Consider the following 18,196-nt stretch of genomic DNA (forward strand, 5'->3'; position numbering starts at 1 on the left):
TTAGAAGACAGTTAGAACCTATTACAGAGCATTAGGTAACTAAAAGGCAAACAGTTACAGCTACACATACACTCTACAGTACAGCCAGGAGCCTTACAACATTGGATTGTGGCTTTTCACGAATGCCCAAAAGTAGAACCAGAACTAGAGAAACTGGGAGAGGCCGACATAATCGAATAATGGTAGCACTCACCCCATAGGTCTCTCCCCTTGTGGTCACCTGGAAGCCCAAACAGCTGGGGGATGTAGAAATATGTGTTGATAAACAGCTCCCGAACATGGCAATCAAGAGGGAGTGCTGTTTGGGCTGGGCACGACGCCACTGAGCACGCAACGGTTAAAAGTAGAAGTTTAAAAATTTGTCGAAAGCAAGGAGTGCAACTCGTTCAAATATGATGTTTATTCAAGAATGCCCTTCCGAGTTTGCACCCACTAAGAAAAGCGTAAAAAGCACATTTTTGGAACAAGGCTACTTTCTTCATGCAAGGTGGAACATCGAAGTTCACGCAGCAAGTTTATTTTTGGAGTCAGAAGAATGCGAACATTACAGCAATTAAACATGGGACAAAACATAAGTATTAGACATTGCCAAAGTTTTAAAACATTTGGAGTTGCATTAACATGTTTAATATTTCAGTATTTGTCAGTGTGTAATGCATTATGGGAATTGTATTTCTCTCAGGGAAGCCCGGGAGTTTTCGAGTGACACAGGTGCTAATGACGTGGAGATGAGGGGGAGGGCGTCTTGCGAGGAGGGGCTAAAGTGTTGTTTAAAGTTAGGAGGGTGAAAGGGAGAGGAGAAACTTTATTCGGGATGGAGTGAAGAGGATGATTGCTTCCTAGCAGGTAGGAGATGAGTACGGAGGGAAACATGAGAGATGCTGTTTTAGATATGGAAAGGATGTTTACATTGGAAGGTTGGGTGAAAGGGGAATAATGACGTGGGAAGGAGAGAAGAGAGGCTTAGAAGGGTCACGTTTAAATGAGGAATGTGGGAAGGGGCAGATGGGGGTCGAAAGAAGTTGGGGTTAAAGGATGGTAATTAGCTACCGACTGACAGGCAGCCGCTAATGTTAACTTCTAAAAGCGGAGTTCAAATATGATAGAGACACTAGGGAGAATGTAAACAATGCATTTTAGCTGAATTAATTTCTGAGACTAAGAAAAGAGGGCAACTTCAACCACGGAATGTTGTTGCATTTGTTTCGCTTATATTGTGTGATGGAAAATTAAAGCATGTGTAATTGTTATTTTCAGTTTTCCCTGACGAAGGGCCCTAGAGGCCTGAAATGCATTGTATTGGATTTTAATAAACTGCTACGGACGAATGTGACTTTAGTCGTGTCAGGGCCGGCCTAAGGCATGTGCAAGCTGTGCACCTGCACAGGGCCGCCAAACCCCAGGGGCCGCCACGCCAATATATATCCTTAGATACATATTTGCGTGGCGGCCCCTGGCAGGGATTTGGCGGCCTCGGGCCTCCCTACCTACACTCCCTGCTCAGGGCCTCCGTGAGCCTAGAGCCGGCCCTGGTCGTGTTCTTGAAGTGAGGTTTGGGTGGCCCAGCAGGAGCATAAGAAACTTGGGAAAAGGCTTTTCCTTGCATGAAGACTAAAATTATTTCAAAAAGAAAATATGGATCACTAATGGAATGAGACAACGTTTTGAACAATGGAAAATAGGAATATGAGAAGAAAAATACATTGCAAATGCAATTTTGGCTGTGCCAGTGGTTAGGGGGCAGAAAGTGGCCCCAAATATGTTGTAATCAAGAGGGAGTGGCATATCATCCCCACTATGAAAAATATTGTGGTTGAATTGCGTGAGGCTCTATGGTTTTCGAAGACTGAATTTAATCAGAGCATGCTAGTTCCAGAGATAAGATATATCACCACTTTCTCCACTCACCAGGGAATGCACCACTATAACCGGCTAAACTTTGGGATATCACACGCTGCAAAGGTCTTCCAAAATTTGGTCAGGGAAGTGTTCGGACTACAAGGCAGCCTGAATGTGGACGAGTGATGACATTTTGATATATGCCACGTTACTGGAGGAGCATTATGCAAGGTTTAAGAAAGTGTTGCAAAGGCGCCAGGGCAGTGGCCTTACCCTCTGCTGATCTAAATGTGATTTCCTCAGAAGAGCTCTCAGCTTTTAAGGATTCCAGTTCTCAGATCAAGGTGTTGCCCATCTCAGATGAGTGTGCTACCCTATCCACAAACAGTGAAGAATATAACGGCTGTCAGTGCACCTTTTTCTGTTACTGAAGTGATGAGTTTATTAGGGATGGTGAACTACTGTAGGTACTGTAGGTACTGTAGGTAAACACTTGCATGGCCTCACAGCCCCTTTGTGAGAGCTGATTAAATCCTCAACTTTGTGATATTGTGTGGAGCAGCCCAGGACGATGCATTGATAAATACCAAAGATGACTTGTTTGCAAACACCACACTGGTATATTTTGACCCCACTATGGAAACTGAAATTGCGGTGGATGCGAGTCCCATGGGTCTAGGGATGGTGCTATCTCAATGGAATGCATATGGAGAGTGGGTTTGATTGAATATGTCAGTCGAGCCATCACTGCCACCAAAACAGAAGTATTTTCAGGTTGAGCTAGAGGCTGTGGCTGTTCACTGGGGCTGTAAGCATTTTCCTCATCACTTCCACATCCATACAGATAATAAAACCCTTGTTTCCCTCTTCCAAGAGTCAGCTTCTAAACCTGACAGTTTTTGAAAGTACCCACAGGTGGATATTATCTCGAGTACGGCATCTGAAGACGTCATCCCGAAGTTGGAAAAAATCCTGGGATCCCATGGATTAATGCAAGAACTACGTATAGACAATGGTCACCTGTATCATGGGCATGAAGTGGGTGAATATCTCCAGTCATTGGGGATCAAATATTTGCGAATCACGTGAAGGTAGCCACAGGCAAATGGAGAGGCGGAATGGTTTGTTTTCTAAAGAGTATCCGGGATTGCCTTGGGGCTGTTTTTAAATGGTTCCAGCTGAACAGCCTCAAGTGCAACTCAGATAAGTCTGAGGTACTCTTCTTCGGGTGTGCGTCGGATCCGGACTGGCAGGCTTGGTGGCCCATCAACATGTTCCCTCCGTCTTGTGCATCCCATGTAGCTAAGAACTTGGGGGTCAAGATGGATAAGGGTCTAACGCTAAGGTCCCAGATCCTAGGTGTGACGGGTACATGTTTCGGCCTCCTCAAGATGCTCCGGAAGTTTCTGCCTCTTCTGTCTGAGGAACATAGGAAGTTGACTGTGCAGGCTCTGATCGGCTCAAGATTGGATTATTCCAACGTCCTCTACTTGGGCCTGCCAGAGTATCTGCTGCAGCGGCTTCAAGTTGTGCAGAATGCGGCCGCGAGAGCCATCTACGGCCTAAACAGGCGAGCCAGCGCTGCTGGCCTTTTGCAGACCCTACATTGGCTGCCTATCCGAAAACGGATTGCCTTCAAGGCGTTAACTTTGGCCTATAAAGCTCTTCATGCTGTGGGAGCTAAGTATCTCCAAAAGAGACTTGCCTTTTACCACCCGGCTCGCTCTCTCAGATCAGAATCTCTGTTTCTGGCGGCTGTGCCGCGTGTAAAGAGAGCCCGCACTGGAGGCCGCTCCTTTGGATTGCTGGCGCCACAGCTGTGGAATACTCTGCCGCTGACACTTCGCGGAGCTACTAATTTACTTGCCTTCAGGAAGGGCCTTAAAACCTGGCTGTTTGCCCTCTAGGCTGTTCTTTTCTTCTGCTCTGCTCTCCACTAAGCTGTTTTATTACTGTGTTGTGTTATTCTGCTGTAGGTCTCATTATCAAAAGCGCCGGGACACTCTTTTTGAGTAGCCGTGCGCTATATAAGAATAAATATAACATAACATAACATAAAGCCATTGGCGTTGCTTATGCACAACACCAACATTTGGTTCGGGCATTGTATTAGTTACAGAAAGAATCTCATCAGACTCCCCACAACACCACTGGTTAGTCCCTCAGTCACAAGTGTATAGTGCGTACTGCATGCTGTGTGGTTCCGTTTCTTCCTTTTTGCTTCCTATGTGCCTCAGATCCTCCAAACTGCTAGGAAAAAAAGGCAACACAATAAAGGGATGAACTGCCATCACCGAGCCCGAATTGTGAGACTAAGAATGGATGACCAGGTGTTGGTTTGCGATCGTAAAGCAGGTATATTTCGTTTTTCACTATTGAAAGGCTATCTGTCCCATAGGATAGAATGAGGAATACTTTGTAAATATATTACGAGTATATCTTCCCATTGGGACAAGATGGAGTAATGGAGTTTGGTATGCCTGAACTCAGAATATAGAAATGCATCTTTTAGTAAACATGATTTTTATGTTTTGAGTTTGAAAATACCAATTTTAGGAAGTAGGTATTTTCTTGCTTAGCCATCCTGTGTACCTCTGCTGGGTTGTGGATTGACTGTCGGCTTTGGAGTGACAGGGGCTGGGGATGTTTATTTTCTTCAGACACCCACTGGGGGGGGTCGATATGTGTCCTGCCTTTCCTACATGAGTCAGGTCTGGGTTGAATAGACCTGGTCCGCATTTAGAGTTGGGAGCGGAGATTTCCTTGAACCTGAATGGGCCTGGTCTGCCATGGACAATGCTGTCTAAGCCTCCTGCTGGGGAGCTGGGCCAGAGAGGACCAAACTGGCTTGGACTGAGCACAGACACTCTCTGCCCAAGAGAACAAAGAGAAACTTAGAATAAATATTGGGGCCCAGAACTTTAGAACTCACTTCGATCAAGGAACCTGCCAAGAAGAACTGGAAGAACCGCCAGAAGGAGTACTGCCCCTTTGCTGTGTTGTTTCTTTTCAGGGCTGGCCTGCAGTTGCGGCTTCTACCTTGGGCAGTGAATGGACTGGACTGAACTTTCTTCACTTGCTTTTGAGTATCTCCAAGGGCTTCAAATATAGCTTGCCTCCTGTTCACGAAGTCTCACGCACAGCAAAGACTTCACTTACCTCTGGGTACCGCCTCTGGAACCGTGGGTTTCAGTTGCCACAGAGGGGGAAAACAGCCAACATCGTCACTGTTAGACCTAACATCATTGGCATTAGTCTCCCTTCTATTTTTGACGGATTGCCTCCTCTGTTTTGATATGTTTTTGCTGGATTTATGCTTTGGGCACTGTGCCACTGCTAATCAGTGCCACAGTGCAAGTGCTCCCTATGTAAAATTGATGTACTGATTGGTTATTCCACAATTGGGTTATTTGATTTACTGTCAGCCTCTAGTACAGTGCACCATGTTTGCCCAGGGCATGTAGATCAAATGCTGCTGGTGGGCTTGCAGCACTGGTTGTGCCACCCACAGAAGCAGCCTGTAAAGCGTGTCTCAGACCTGCCATTGCAAGGCCTGTGTGCAGTCTAGCACTGCCATGTCGACTTGGCCAAGTGCACCCACTTGCCAGTCCCTAAACCTTCCCTTTGCTTCATATTAGGCACCCCTATGGTAGGCCCAAGGGCAGGGTGCATTGTAATTCTCGCCGAGGTGCCTACGCTAACCATGGGTCCCACTCTGCAACTCTGGGCAATAGCTTGCTTAATCTCCACTACGGCCCCATCAACGCCGGGGATGCCTGGCTTCACCTTGGAGGTGCCCAGGAGGGACCATCTCACAGGGAAAGCCAGGACGGGTTCCCCAGCGGTATACAGCGCCAGGACAGTCCGAGATGGAGTAACAGTGCGCTTTACAAGTATTCTTACCTTACCTTACCTATAAGGCTCTGATGTGTGTAGCATGTTCTAATAGTGAATTACAGCCATTTTCGTTTTTCACTATTGAAGGCTACCTGTTCTCATAGGCCAGAATGGGCAGTGAAGATTATTACATTCTTATAATCCTAACTGACTCAGGGAACATGGTAGAAATTCGAATTTAGTATGCCTGAACTCAGAATAATAAAATACATCTTTCAGTAAAGTTTATTTTAATATTCTGTGTTTGCAAATACCACTTTTAGAAAGTAGTTATTTGCTTGCCTAACCATTTGAGCCCGCCTCTGCTGAGTTGTGTATTCCTTGTCTGGGTTTGTGTGTGACAGGGCTGGGGAAATTCCAGGAGACAGTCTGGGACAGCCCCATGGTGAATGGGGAGATTTACATCCCGATGGGAGGGGGAGAGTGCACCTGGGACCTGAATAGGGCTGGGCCTTCCCTCTACAATGCTGGCTCCACCCCCTGTGGCTTGTCTGATGTCTCTGCCCTGCACAGTGAAAGGAGAAGAGGAATCTAGTCAACAGAGTGCTCCAGAGCTGTATCTTCCCCCTCCTGTGGGGCGGCTGATGTCTCTGCCCTGCACAGTGAAAGGAAGAGGAGAGTCATGTCAACAAAGTGCTCAGGAACTAGTTTGAACTAGGCAGAGGCCTCTCTGCCTTCAGAGAACACAGGATTTTGGGGTATAAATATTGGGACCCTGTCCCACAGACTTTAGATCACTTCTGGAACAAGAAACCTTTCTGCCAAGGAGAAGAACCAAGGAAGCTGCAGGAGTTTGGACTGCCCCTCTGCCAGTGTGCTGTTTGCTGGGTTGGCCTGCAGTGGTTGCTTCATTGCCAGGGGAAAGGAGAAGGAACTTTGTAAGGACTTTCATCTACAGAATATTCTCCAAGGGCTTGAACTGTGCTTGCCTCCTGCTGAAGTCTCAGGGCCAAAAGACTTCACCTCCAGCTCCCTCCTGAATTTCCTTGCTGGGAATTCGGACTCCAGTCACTTGCGTGCCGCTGGGAGCTGGAAGCGTGACGCATCGAGAAGAAGCATGTCGCCGCCGCAGCTGAAATCATCGCAACACCGGAGAAGCGAGCCTTCTTCGCATCTCCCTGGGTTCATCGAAGCTGCCTGCTGTCGCATCACCGGAGAAGCATGACGCCATCGAGAGAGTCACCATCGCATCGCCTGAGAAGCGCGTCGCAGGGCCTGTCGCGACTCCAAAGTACAGAGTCGCCGCAGGCAGCCTGCCAGGGCATCATCGCATCATCATCATCATCGCATCGCAGCATCAAGGGCGCCATCTTCTCGCATTGCAACTGGATCATCGCATCGTCATCGCATCTAGGCGCCATCTTGCGCGCCGCTACGGGCCCGCAGGCCGAGAAATCTACGCATCACCTCCGCACCGGTAAGGCTCACGACGAGTCCCCTACTCTGTGCAAGCATTGAGGAAGGACGCAACCGTTCCCCAGGGTCACGGAACCGACGCATCTCCCCTTCTGCGCGTCCTTTTATTTACTTTGCGTTACGCATCCAGGTACTTTGTTGAGAACTTTGTCGCATCTACCATCAACTGGAACTAAAAGACTTTAATCATCTTTTAAGTAATCTTAAGTGTAGTATTGTGGATTTTTGTCGTATGTGGTCTTGTGTTTAAGTCTATATAAAGAATACTTATTTTTATAAAACCTGTGTTGTGTCCATCTGTAGTGTTATCACTGTATTACTGTGTATATTCACAAATGCTTAACACACTGCCTCTGAGATAAGCCTGTCTGCTCGTGCCAAGCTACCAAGGGGGTGAGCAGGGGTTATTAAGGAGTGTAATCCCCTATCCTGACTTAGAAGTATGGGTCCCTATTTGGACAAAGGTGATAACCATTGCCAACTAAAGACCCCCAGATCTAATAGTCACCAATGCTGCTGGCTCTGTGTCCTAAAGGCACAGCAGAGGTACCGCTGCACTTCGCACTGCAACCCTGGTCTCACCGGCAGTTGTTAATGACCGCCGCCGCCCCGAGCCACTGCTTGCACCGGGAACTGTCGGCATCGCACCGCGCACTGCCTTGCTTCACTGTGCTGCCCTGGTCTCACCGTCAGCTTCGCTGCGCGCTGACCTCAACACCTGTGACTGCACAGAGGTTCAGTGGCACTGCTTGTAAGTCACACGACGCACCACCCCGTTCCACACTGCATTCCGGGTTGACCGATACCAGCTCCCATCAACTGGCACTGTTGCTTGCACCGTGACCTGTCAGCACTGCCACGAGCACTGCCTCACTCTGCACCGCAGCCCTGGTCTCAACGACGCTGCTGGACGACCGTCACCGAGCCGTTGCCAGCACCGCGACTGGATGGCACCGCTTTACATTGCAACTGCGATGGGTGCCACGACCAGCCCGCACCAAGCTGGTCGGCCAGAACCAAAGGTACTGTTTGACACTAACTCCAGTCCGCACCGATGCGGTTGGCCGGAATTGTTGGATTCTGTTGGTTTTAGCACCGCATTAGCCCTAGTCAGAGCTATAGGCTTCAAGGAACTGCATTTTAAAGTCGTTCTTACCAAGGGCATATTTTTGATTACTGTATGATGGTCTTTTATCTTCCTGGTCTTGTCTGCACAGATACATTTTGGTTATTTTTCTAAAACTGGTGTGGTGTTCATTTGTAATGCTTTCACTGCATTACTGTTGATTATGTGCAAATGCTTTACACACTGCCTCTGAGATAAGCCTGACTGCTCCTGCAAAATTACCAAGGGAGTGAGCAGGGGTTATTTCATCTGTGAATCTCCATTATCCTGACTAGAAGGAAGGGTCGCTATTTGGATAAAGGTGAAACCATTGCCAACTAGAAACCCCCATGTCTAACAGCTACTCAGACCTGCTGGCATAAAAGTCGACTGCTGAAAAAATTGTGATTTTCTTTTAATAAGGGAAAAAACAACAGGTACAAGTATGCGAAGTGACGCGAGCTGATATCGAACTAAGGACCTGCTCTAAACATTTAGTGCAAACTTTAATTCACAGGTTTAAATCCCATGATATGATTTCTCTTGGAAAAATAGGATCTAAGCTGTCAATTAACCTTAGACCATTTGAGGCAACAGTAGACCAATACTTACCTCTATTCCACAATAACATGTTCACAAGTATTATAAGAGACTGAAGTATGAGCTGAAAATCTACAGATTATGACATTTTCTTGAGGATTAGGGGTTTGTTTTAGGCACTGAAAGGGACTGCAAAGCAAGAAGGGAAGAGGGATCAGACAGGGGTAGTAATTGTATTCTTTCTTTCCCCCATTTCCCGGTACGGTCACCTGCAATGTAATTAAAGAGACAGACTACAAGTTAAATTTATGTAGTTCCCAGAGATTGGCTTGTGTGTTATTTGCATAATTTCCTGCTTGAAAAGATTTAGGCATTGGCATAGATTTTCCCCTGCAAACTGGCAATATTTTGTCACAGTAGTGGTACTGAAAATGAAAGTATGTTTTCCTGTGATTTAACTTTTAAACAGTTTTCGACACGACTTTGAATCTACATTTATGTTGTTTATTTTTTTCATTACTCAAAAACAAATTAAAAGGAATGAGACAGTCCTAATTTTCAGAGTGAAAATCCCCATGTAGAAATGTCCCCGAACTATTGGTACTAATTGTAGTAAATTCATGAGAGAAAACATTTGAAATTTCACACACTGCAGTAAATAAGACATTGTCCTATAGGTTGTCTTTTATCTGCGATGGCTATCTCTCCCAAAGAAAGCATTGGTGTATGTTTCACTGCAGAGACTTACTGGCTTTCCAGGGCTTGTTCTTTATGTGAAGACATCGATTTCAAAACATCGACTTTGTTGTGCTAATTTTTTTTAAGTTATCCTTTATTTTTTTCCCTAACTGCTGTTGCATATTTATATGTTGGCCACTCTCCCTTCTTTTCTTCCTACCCCACTTTATCACCTCTCTTTGCACTTGGGGCTGTACGGTGTTTGGGTGAAATCAATGTCGGTTGGTAAGGTTCCTTGTGCAGTGACATATTTTTATGAGATCTCTAATGTGAGCCTGTTTGCAGTCCCAGTGGAATTACTAGGGCTCTTGGAATGAGGGCCCAAGAAGTTAAAACTTCCAACAGCGAGGTGGGGATGAAAACAATCCTGTGAAAGGCACTCTCTGCAGATGGCTCTCAGGGAGCACTGACTTTGAAACAGGCAAATGCCTAATAATAATGAACCACCAGCTTTGCTACCAGTAGAGACTAACCTTCAACACTCTTCTGAGGTACAAGTTTTACTCCCACCCTCTTTGCTTCAAAACTCCCCATGAGGTGCTTTTGAAAGACTACTGTGGATCAAGGGCCACATCTGTACTTTTTCGACTTGAATCACAGAATTGCTGAAAATCAGAAATAAATCAGTACTTTATATGTTGGCCTCATTGGCAGTAGTTGAGTCGCTCCTGGTCATCCATTGGGAATCCTCTGGAAGAGGCGGAGTTTAGTAGCAAACCGCGGGCATTGTTATGTTTGGCCTGTTTAGTGTTGTGAAATATTGTACATAAATGGTGTGATATTCTTTCATGTGATTTAATTGATGTGTTGATGAATATCTCATACTTTCTTCTCATTGATCACCCTATTCATTTGTGAGCGGAAGTTCTATTTTGCATTGAGTCTTCCCAAACTGATGGGTCGTCTAATGCTAAATAACTATAGTAGTCGGTACAGTAATCACGAGCCCAGCATGAATTCTTCATTGCCCAGGGGGCAAAGTTGGAATGCCAATGCGGTCTTCCTGACCCCACTTGTAATAGGGCCCACAGAGGTTACGATGTGTAGCACATACTATTCTTGGCTTTCCCTTTGGCAGTCCTGGCTCATCGTCTCTGTGGGTCATGAAGATTGATGCAAGATGAGGAACTAAAGAGGACTGTAAAGAAATATGTTTACATTCCTTTCCCTGTTTTCCAGTTTCCACTGATTTACCTCCATCTAGGACCTCAGCAGCAAATGGGAGTCTATTGAAGGGCTACGCTTGTGAAGATGGGTCAACTTCGTGATATTATGAGATGTCAAATGTTGCACAACTGAACTTTTGCTACTTATGATAGATCTGTGTATTAGTTATTCTCTGTAGATAAACATGAACCCATTCAGTGATGATTGCCGAGCTCATTCTGGAGCCAGGTCATAATCACACAGCCCCCACAAGTCATCTGCAAGTAAACATGGTCCTTCTTCATTTAAATACCATTGGCTGTCTTCAAAACAGAACTAGCAAAATATACACTTATCCCTTCCTAGGTTCACCCAGCTACTTCTGCCTCACCAAATCTAACATTCAATATTGATTCTCGAGGAGTATTTAATGTGTGCTACACAAGGCTGTCTACTACATTGTCATTTCAAACAAGAAGATGTACCAGGGTGACTAACTTAATTCAACCAAAAGGGCCGATAGCAGTGACAGACCCGTGGAAATCATAAGTTAAGAACAGTTCGAAATTGTAACTGCTTTGCCCCCTTTTGTGCTCTGTTTGATTCACATGAAGTAAATGTGTCAGATATTTTTGGCTGTGTACAGAGAACTGAAAGATCTTGTTCTCGAGAGATCAAAGTATAAATCTCCATCCATTATGCTATTAGTCAATACGTCAATATTTCGAGCATTGATGTCCTTCCGACTCCATCTAGCAAGGAAGGCTTGCCAATGGCCTTTGCTTGGCTCATATATACGATGCCAGCATCATTTGCTAGGGCCGTATCTATGAGGCGCTACGCCGCCATTGCATCATTTTTTTTGTGGCTCTGCGTCACACTGAGCAATATTTACATAGTGACACCTCTAGGCAGATGTGTAACTTTGTAAACCCCTGCGCTACATTATACCTGTGTTAGGTATAATGTATTCAGGGTGGGCGGTCCCCTATAAAAAAAGCTCGTAGAAGGGGCGCAGTAAAATCTATGAGATTTCACTGCGCTACTTCTACGAGTTCACCGCATTAAATCCTTACGCCTGCCATTTCATATGGGACTCGCCCATGTGTAATGACACATTGTTGGAGTTGCGTCAGTTTTGGGACACACTCCAGCAGTGTGTTATTACTGCGCCACCAGATACGTCAGGATTCCTGAAGTATCTGGTAAATCCTTGAGACATGGAGCACCATACTGTAAATACGACACATCCATGGTGTTGCAAGGAGGGCGCACTGAAAAGTGTTGTTTTCAACCAGCGATGCAGCACTTTTCATAAATGAGACCTCTAGTTTCTATCTAATTGAAAAATCTGCACGTCAGCTCCATATTTTTGCAGCTCATCATGTAATGTTTGTATTTGCCCAGGGGCTGCAGCATCACTGGATTCTCCCAGTCGCCTGGCTGTCTGAGAGTATATACCATTTCCGTGTAGCAGCACCAGTAAGTACTTTTCAAATACAAACCAGACCCACTTCAGCACATGACTTTGCAAAAGTTAATTTACTTTCACATTTATAGTAATTCAAAATTATCTTATACTGATAAAATAAAAGCTAGAAAACAGATAGTATGAATGTTTATAATTAGACAGAAAAGTGCTAATCAAGCAAAAATCAACAAATAAAAAAGAAAATACAAGCTATTGCTTGTAATTAAAGCAATTAACTTGTATGTATTTTTGCTGTAATTAGTGTCTTCATTTTAAAATTCCAATAGCTGTATGAAAATTGCATTTATTTGTTTACCATGGAAAGAATTAGATTAGTCAAATGACTTGGGCTCATTTTTAATTTCCACACTTCAAAAACATTTGCAGAACCAACCTGACAGAAGAGTTTGCCTGCTCCTGGATATATTTCTTACGAACATGGGACAATTCTTTTAGAACTAAACAACTATGGGGGTCATTATGATGTCGGGCGGATTGCCTCCGCCAGGCTGGCGGTGGCCACTGCCGCCCTGGCGGAGGCAATCCGCCCGACGTCCATGTCCTGATTCCCCCCCGCCAGATTAGGATGGCGGAGGGGACAGCGGCGGACGGAAAGACCGTCCGCTGCTTTACCGCCACGGTCGCCCTGCGACCGCCGCGGTGATAGATTAATATGGTGGCGCTGTCCAATGGACACCGCCAGCCATATTACAATGGCAAAATGTAGGGGCCTTTCCGCCCCGACAATGCCGCCATGGAAAGGCAGGCGGTGATTGCTGCGGGGAGCCCCCTGCGGCGCCCCGAGGTGATGGCAGAGGTGGAGGAGGATATGGGGGTACCTATGGTACCCCCCACATTTGCATATGTAAGGCGGCAGGCACCGCACGGTGCCTGCCGCTTTGCATATGCAAATGCGTGCTGATATGTTTATCATTGTGGCGGGCGGTGCTGAGTGCACCTCCCGCCACAATGATATACATGTAGGATGTGCCCGCCACTGTGGCGGGCACATCCTAATTCCCCCTACGGGACCCCCGCCCTTATGGCGGGCGTTCCCGATCTCCGTTAGGGTGGCGGGCGGACAAAGTCCGCCCGCCATCCTAATGACCCCCTATGTTCGTTTACCTCACATTAATATGCCGTTGTGCATTATTCAGAGGCAAAAACATTCTGTTCTTGACTCACAGAATTAAGGTTACAAATTGTAACTTGCCTAATGCATAATGTGAACTATTTTTCTCACATGTGTAAATTAGAATGTGTTGCTCAGTTATGATTATGCAAGTGATATCAGCTATAATGAACAAGTACATGTTATCCACGTTCACTGCTGACTTACTCCAAGTGCCCTGCTACTTAGAATGTGCAGTGTTCTCTATTCACACATTAATCAAACATAGACCAAATTTAAATGTTTTCACATCCCACATATATTTCATCATTAAATATCATTTTTCTATTATATGGCATACTTGTATGGCTTGGGCACTTCACTTACCCTTCTACATAACTTACAAAAGATTTATTTGGATGCTAACTATTTTTTTAAATTTATTTGGTGATAACGAAGGGGCTGATTAGGATGGCGGGCAGACGCCCCCTATCGGAGATGGGGACCGCCCGACATGCTGTAAGCGGTCCCACAAGGCAAATTAGGATGCGACCACTACTGTAGCGGTCGCATTGCCCACGTTTTACATTGCGGCAGGTGCTGCTAGCTGCAGCACCCGCCGCAAGGTAAAAAGGGATGTTTTCCATATCCCTGCACTACATGACAGGCACCATGTGGTGCATCGATATGTAAGGGACACCATAGGTGCCCCCCAGATCCATGTCGGGGGGGAGGCGGAAGGGAGGCCTACTACAGGCCCCCGATGTCCCTTTCCGCCAGCCTTTTCATGGCGGGTGAACCACCATGAAACGGCTGGCGGGGAGGGACATCGTTATCTGGAGGTGCGGAGCAGTCCGATCGGAATGATTGCTATTGTCAGATCCATGGCTGTTGGCCTTTCCGCCCGCAGCACACTGCCCGCCATCAGAATCTAGTAGGCGGGAAAGCTGCTTAGTATGGTGGGGAAACCGCCACGACAGCTACCGCACCATCCTAATCAGCCCCTAAGTGCAGTAAGCCTCAGTGAATGTATGTAAATTATAGAATAGTATGTACTATCTACAATTATACTATCTACAATTGGCACACTACTCAGAGAAAAGAATTATGACAACCTTAGCAAGTGTAAAAAATACAGTAAAAATGATTATTATTCATATTGCTCTTCTGCACTTGGATGCCCTTGCATGGGATCTTTAGAACGCTGTAAATGGTATGGACTTGCCATATTAAATCATGATACTTGCATAAGTATTGAAGTGACTTACTATTTGAGGTGCAGAGAATATCAGGTTATTTTATTTCAAATGACTGATTACCATTAATATATGTTTTATTATGTGCCCACAGGACCTTGCAAACTGCTCAACAGATCCATACTTCGCTGGGATATTTTTTACAGATTACTATTTCTACTTTTATCGACAATGCAATTAAATATTTCCAACAATGGAACTCCTCAGAAAGTAGAATTTCGACAAGCACGGATACCGGCTATCTTTATTTTAACTTTACTGACGGCCCAACGCGTTTTTCCTTGTTTTATAGTGTCCCAGGACTTGGGGTCTAATATAAATATAAAAAAATAAACAAACTTGGTTTGTTTGACAAAGCATAGAATATGTCATGCTTGTAAAATGATAGTTTTCTCTGAAACAGAACCAACATTTCGATTGTAAATATTAAAATTGTGACATCGATTTCAAATAAATTGTAAAATAGGGAGCTATTTCTTGTCCTTTACGTAAATTGTGTAACTAAATTAAGTGAATTCCACTGTGGTATGTTTCAGAAATATCCATGGTGGTGCAAACATTGACTGTGATGGAATGGACACAAGATATGCACCCTTTTTATGACTCCCTCCCACTTGTATCATTCTTTCATGTTATTTTATAAAAAGGGATGTTTATAGCTTCTTCATGTTTAGAAAGCTTTATTAAAACAAGTAAAAGAAACAGGGTACAAAAATATAGTAAAAAGCATAAAATACAAATCCAGAGGGTAGCAAAAGAATATCAATGGGAAAAAAGGATGAAAAATCGAATACATCATACATTGTCAGGATCAAATACCAATGTCAAGAATGAAATAAAATCAAAGAGTACCATAAGAAATTAGCATTTTTTGATTTTGCGGTTTGAAGATTAGAAAAGGGGAGAAAGAAGGAAAAAGAAAGAGAAAAGAGAAGGGGAACAAAAGAGGAGAAAAGAAAAAAGGAAAGGAAGAAAGAAAATAAAATATAAAAGGTATCAGCAACCATATCATAAAACCAATACAACCTTCCAATGACAGATAATATAGAATCGAAAATTGCAATAAACTATCTTTAAAAACCTGAGCAGTATAAAAAGGCATAAACGCAGCACTCACAGCAGCTGAAAAACATAGGGCCATATTAGCAAGGACTTGCGATGATTATCACAAAGGGCGCTTAGCGCTGTATTTTTTATTGACAGCTATCGCTGGTTTACATCGCAGAGATAATGCATTATTATCAACGTTTATCTCCAAGGCGATAATAAACCAGTGACAGCAGTGATTCTCCAGCAATAATGCAGGAATTCCAGCAATGAATTCCCATCACTAAGGAAAAGGTCGCTAATAGGCAGGTGAGGATTCAGCCATAGAATCCACCTCCCATAGAACACTATGGCTAAATCAGGATTGTTGCAGGTGTTAAAATCCAGCGATAAATGCGATTAGCGTGTGTTTTTTCATCGCTTTGTTGGTGTTGGTAATAGGCGGAAGGTGTATTTGCAACTGCTTTCAGTCGCTTTCAAGTTGGGAACGCCTCCTTTGCATTTCATTAGCGATAAATATAGCTGACATGCAAAGCGGCACCCAAAAGGGTCGCTTTCGCCATAGAGCTGTCGCTAACAGTTGTTAGCGACAGCTAGCTGATAGGGCATTAAAAATATCGCTGCTTTAGTGGCAAAAAACAATCAATCAATCAATCATATCATTTGTAAAGCGCACTACTCACCCGTGAGGGTCTCAAGGCGCTGGGGTGGGGGATGCTGCTACTGCTCGAAAAGCCAGGTCTTGAGGAGTTTTCTGAAGGTCAGCAGGTCTTGGGTCTGCCGTAGGTGGATGGGGAGCGTGTTCCAGCTCTTGGCGGCGAGGTGGGAGAACAATCTGCTGACTGAGTTCGCTCTTCGGAAGCGGGGGAATGTAGCGAGGTCAGCGGAGCGGAGCTGGCGGGTCGGGGTGTTGAAGTTGAGTCGTCTGTTGAGGTACGTTGGTCCGGTGTTGTGGAGTGCCTTTTGTACGTGGGTGAGGAGCTTAAAGGTTATCCTCTTGTTGAACGGGAGCCAGTGCAGGTCTCTCAGGTGGGGTGTGATGTGGCTGCGGCGAGGGATGTCGAGGATCAGGCGTGCAGAGGTGTTCTGGATGCGTTGGAGCCGTCTCAGGAGTTTGGCCGAGGTTCCTGCATAGAGGGCATTTCCATAGTCGAACCTGCTGCTGACAAGGGCCTGGGTGACTGTCCTTCTCATTTCAGTGGGGATCCACTTGTAGATCCTACGGAGCATGCGCAGGGTGTAGAATCAGGAGGAGGAGACGGCGTTGACCTGTTTAGTCATGGAAAGGGTGGAGTCGAGGATGACCCCTAGGTTGCGTGCGTGGTCGGTGGGTGTTGGAGCGGTTCCCAGTGCGGTCGGCCACCAGGAGTCGTCCCAAGCCGAAGAGTTGGATCCGAGGATGAGGACCTCCGTCTTGTCCGAGTTCAGCTTCAGTCGGTGTGGGGGTCCTTGGTGAGGGAGAGTATCAGCTGGGTGTCATCGGCATAGGAGAGGATGTTGAGGTCGTGCCGACGGTCGACGTGGGCGAGCGGTGCCATGTAGATGTTAAACAGGGTTGGGCTGAGGGATGAGCCATGGGGTACGCCGCAGATGATCTCGGTGTCGCTAAAGCAGCGATACTGCCCTTGCTAATATGCCCCATAGTTACTGTCCTTGGCATGCGATGCAGAGGAAGAAATATAATTAGTGAGAGGAGACCAAAAGGATTCCTTTTGAATAAATTGCTGCGAGGGGGTTATAGAAGCTCTATCAAGCCTGTGATGATGACATGAAAGGTTCCACCAGGCAGAAAAGGACACCTAGGAGGCATCTTTCCAATTAGAAGTTATCACCTGAAAAGCAATAGCAATGGACGAATCTACAAATGAGCCTAGTTTACGAACCCCAACCATCGTATAGAATTACTACCTAAAATTATCAAGTGAAGATCAAAGGGAAAATTTGTGGAGCAAATAGAGGTAGTTGACTTGCATACTTTTGTCCAAGAAAAAGAAATATTGGGGCAGAGAAAAAAGGAGTGGATATATGTGCCAGGAGTGTTCTTACAGGACCAACAATTAGGAAATAAGTCAGGACTGAATTTGGGACAGCTAATGAAGTTAAAAATAATCTCTGATAAAAATTGTAGAGAGTTTGAGTGGTACTGGTATTGCATGAAGTGTGATGTATCTGAGCTCAAAGTGAATTCCATGTATGTATAGAGAGAGTATGTTGTAAATCCGTTTCCTACAAAAGCTCATTTATTGTTTTGGGAAGAATGGGGATAGAAAAATAGAGAAATTTGCATATGTGAGAGGCCCGGATAGAAGAGGAAGTAGGTAATGCTTGTGAAGGAGGATCGAAAGAAAAGGAGGAAGTCTCAGAGAAAAGGGAAAGCTGTTGATCTAAAATCAATCGCAAAGAGTCAAACTTAGAGAGGGCAGTAACAGGTACATCCAATTTGGATTGGGATCCTGGAAATATAAAAGCTGGTTGTTATGGATTAGGTGTTAACCAGTATTATCCCTTTAACAATCCAATCTTTCCAGAAGAGGGTTCGATTGGAAATTTTAATAGACTTATTATGCCAAATAGAGAAATCCAGGAATAGCTGAAGAGGTGAATGTGATTTAGAAAGAATCGGACGGAGG

The 18,196-nt window shown here is 45.1% G+C and overlaps 1 protein-coding gene across 1 annotated transcript in view; it reads left to right on the top strand.

Annotated features, from left to right (window-relative positions):
* Positions 1-14,992, top strand: part of MYRFL (myelin regulatory factor like) — an 874,676-nt gene extending 859,684 nt beyond the window's left edge. Inside the window, exons 24-25 of the mRNA XM_078673905.1 lie at positions 12,089-12,163; positions 14,614-14,992. Coding sequence (XP_078530031.1) covers positions 12,089-12,163; positions 14,614-14,700 — 162 coding nt within the window. The 3' untranslated portion in view covers positions 14,701-14,992. The remainder of the gene's footprint in view (positions 1-12,088; positions 12,164-14,613) is intronic.
* The last annotated feature ends 3,204 nt before the right edge of the window (positions 14,993-18,196 follow it).

Source organism: Lissotriton helveticus, chromosome 1_1 (genome assembly GCF_964261635.1).
Source record: "Lissotriton helveticus chromosome 1_1, aLisHel1.1, whole genome shotgun sequence".
In the NCBI taxonomy this organism is placed as follows: domain Eukaryota; kingdom Metazoa; phylum Chordata; class Amphibia; order Caudata; family Salamandridae; genus Lissotriton; species Lissotriton helveticus.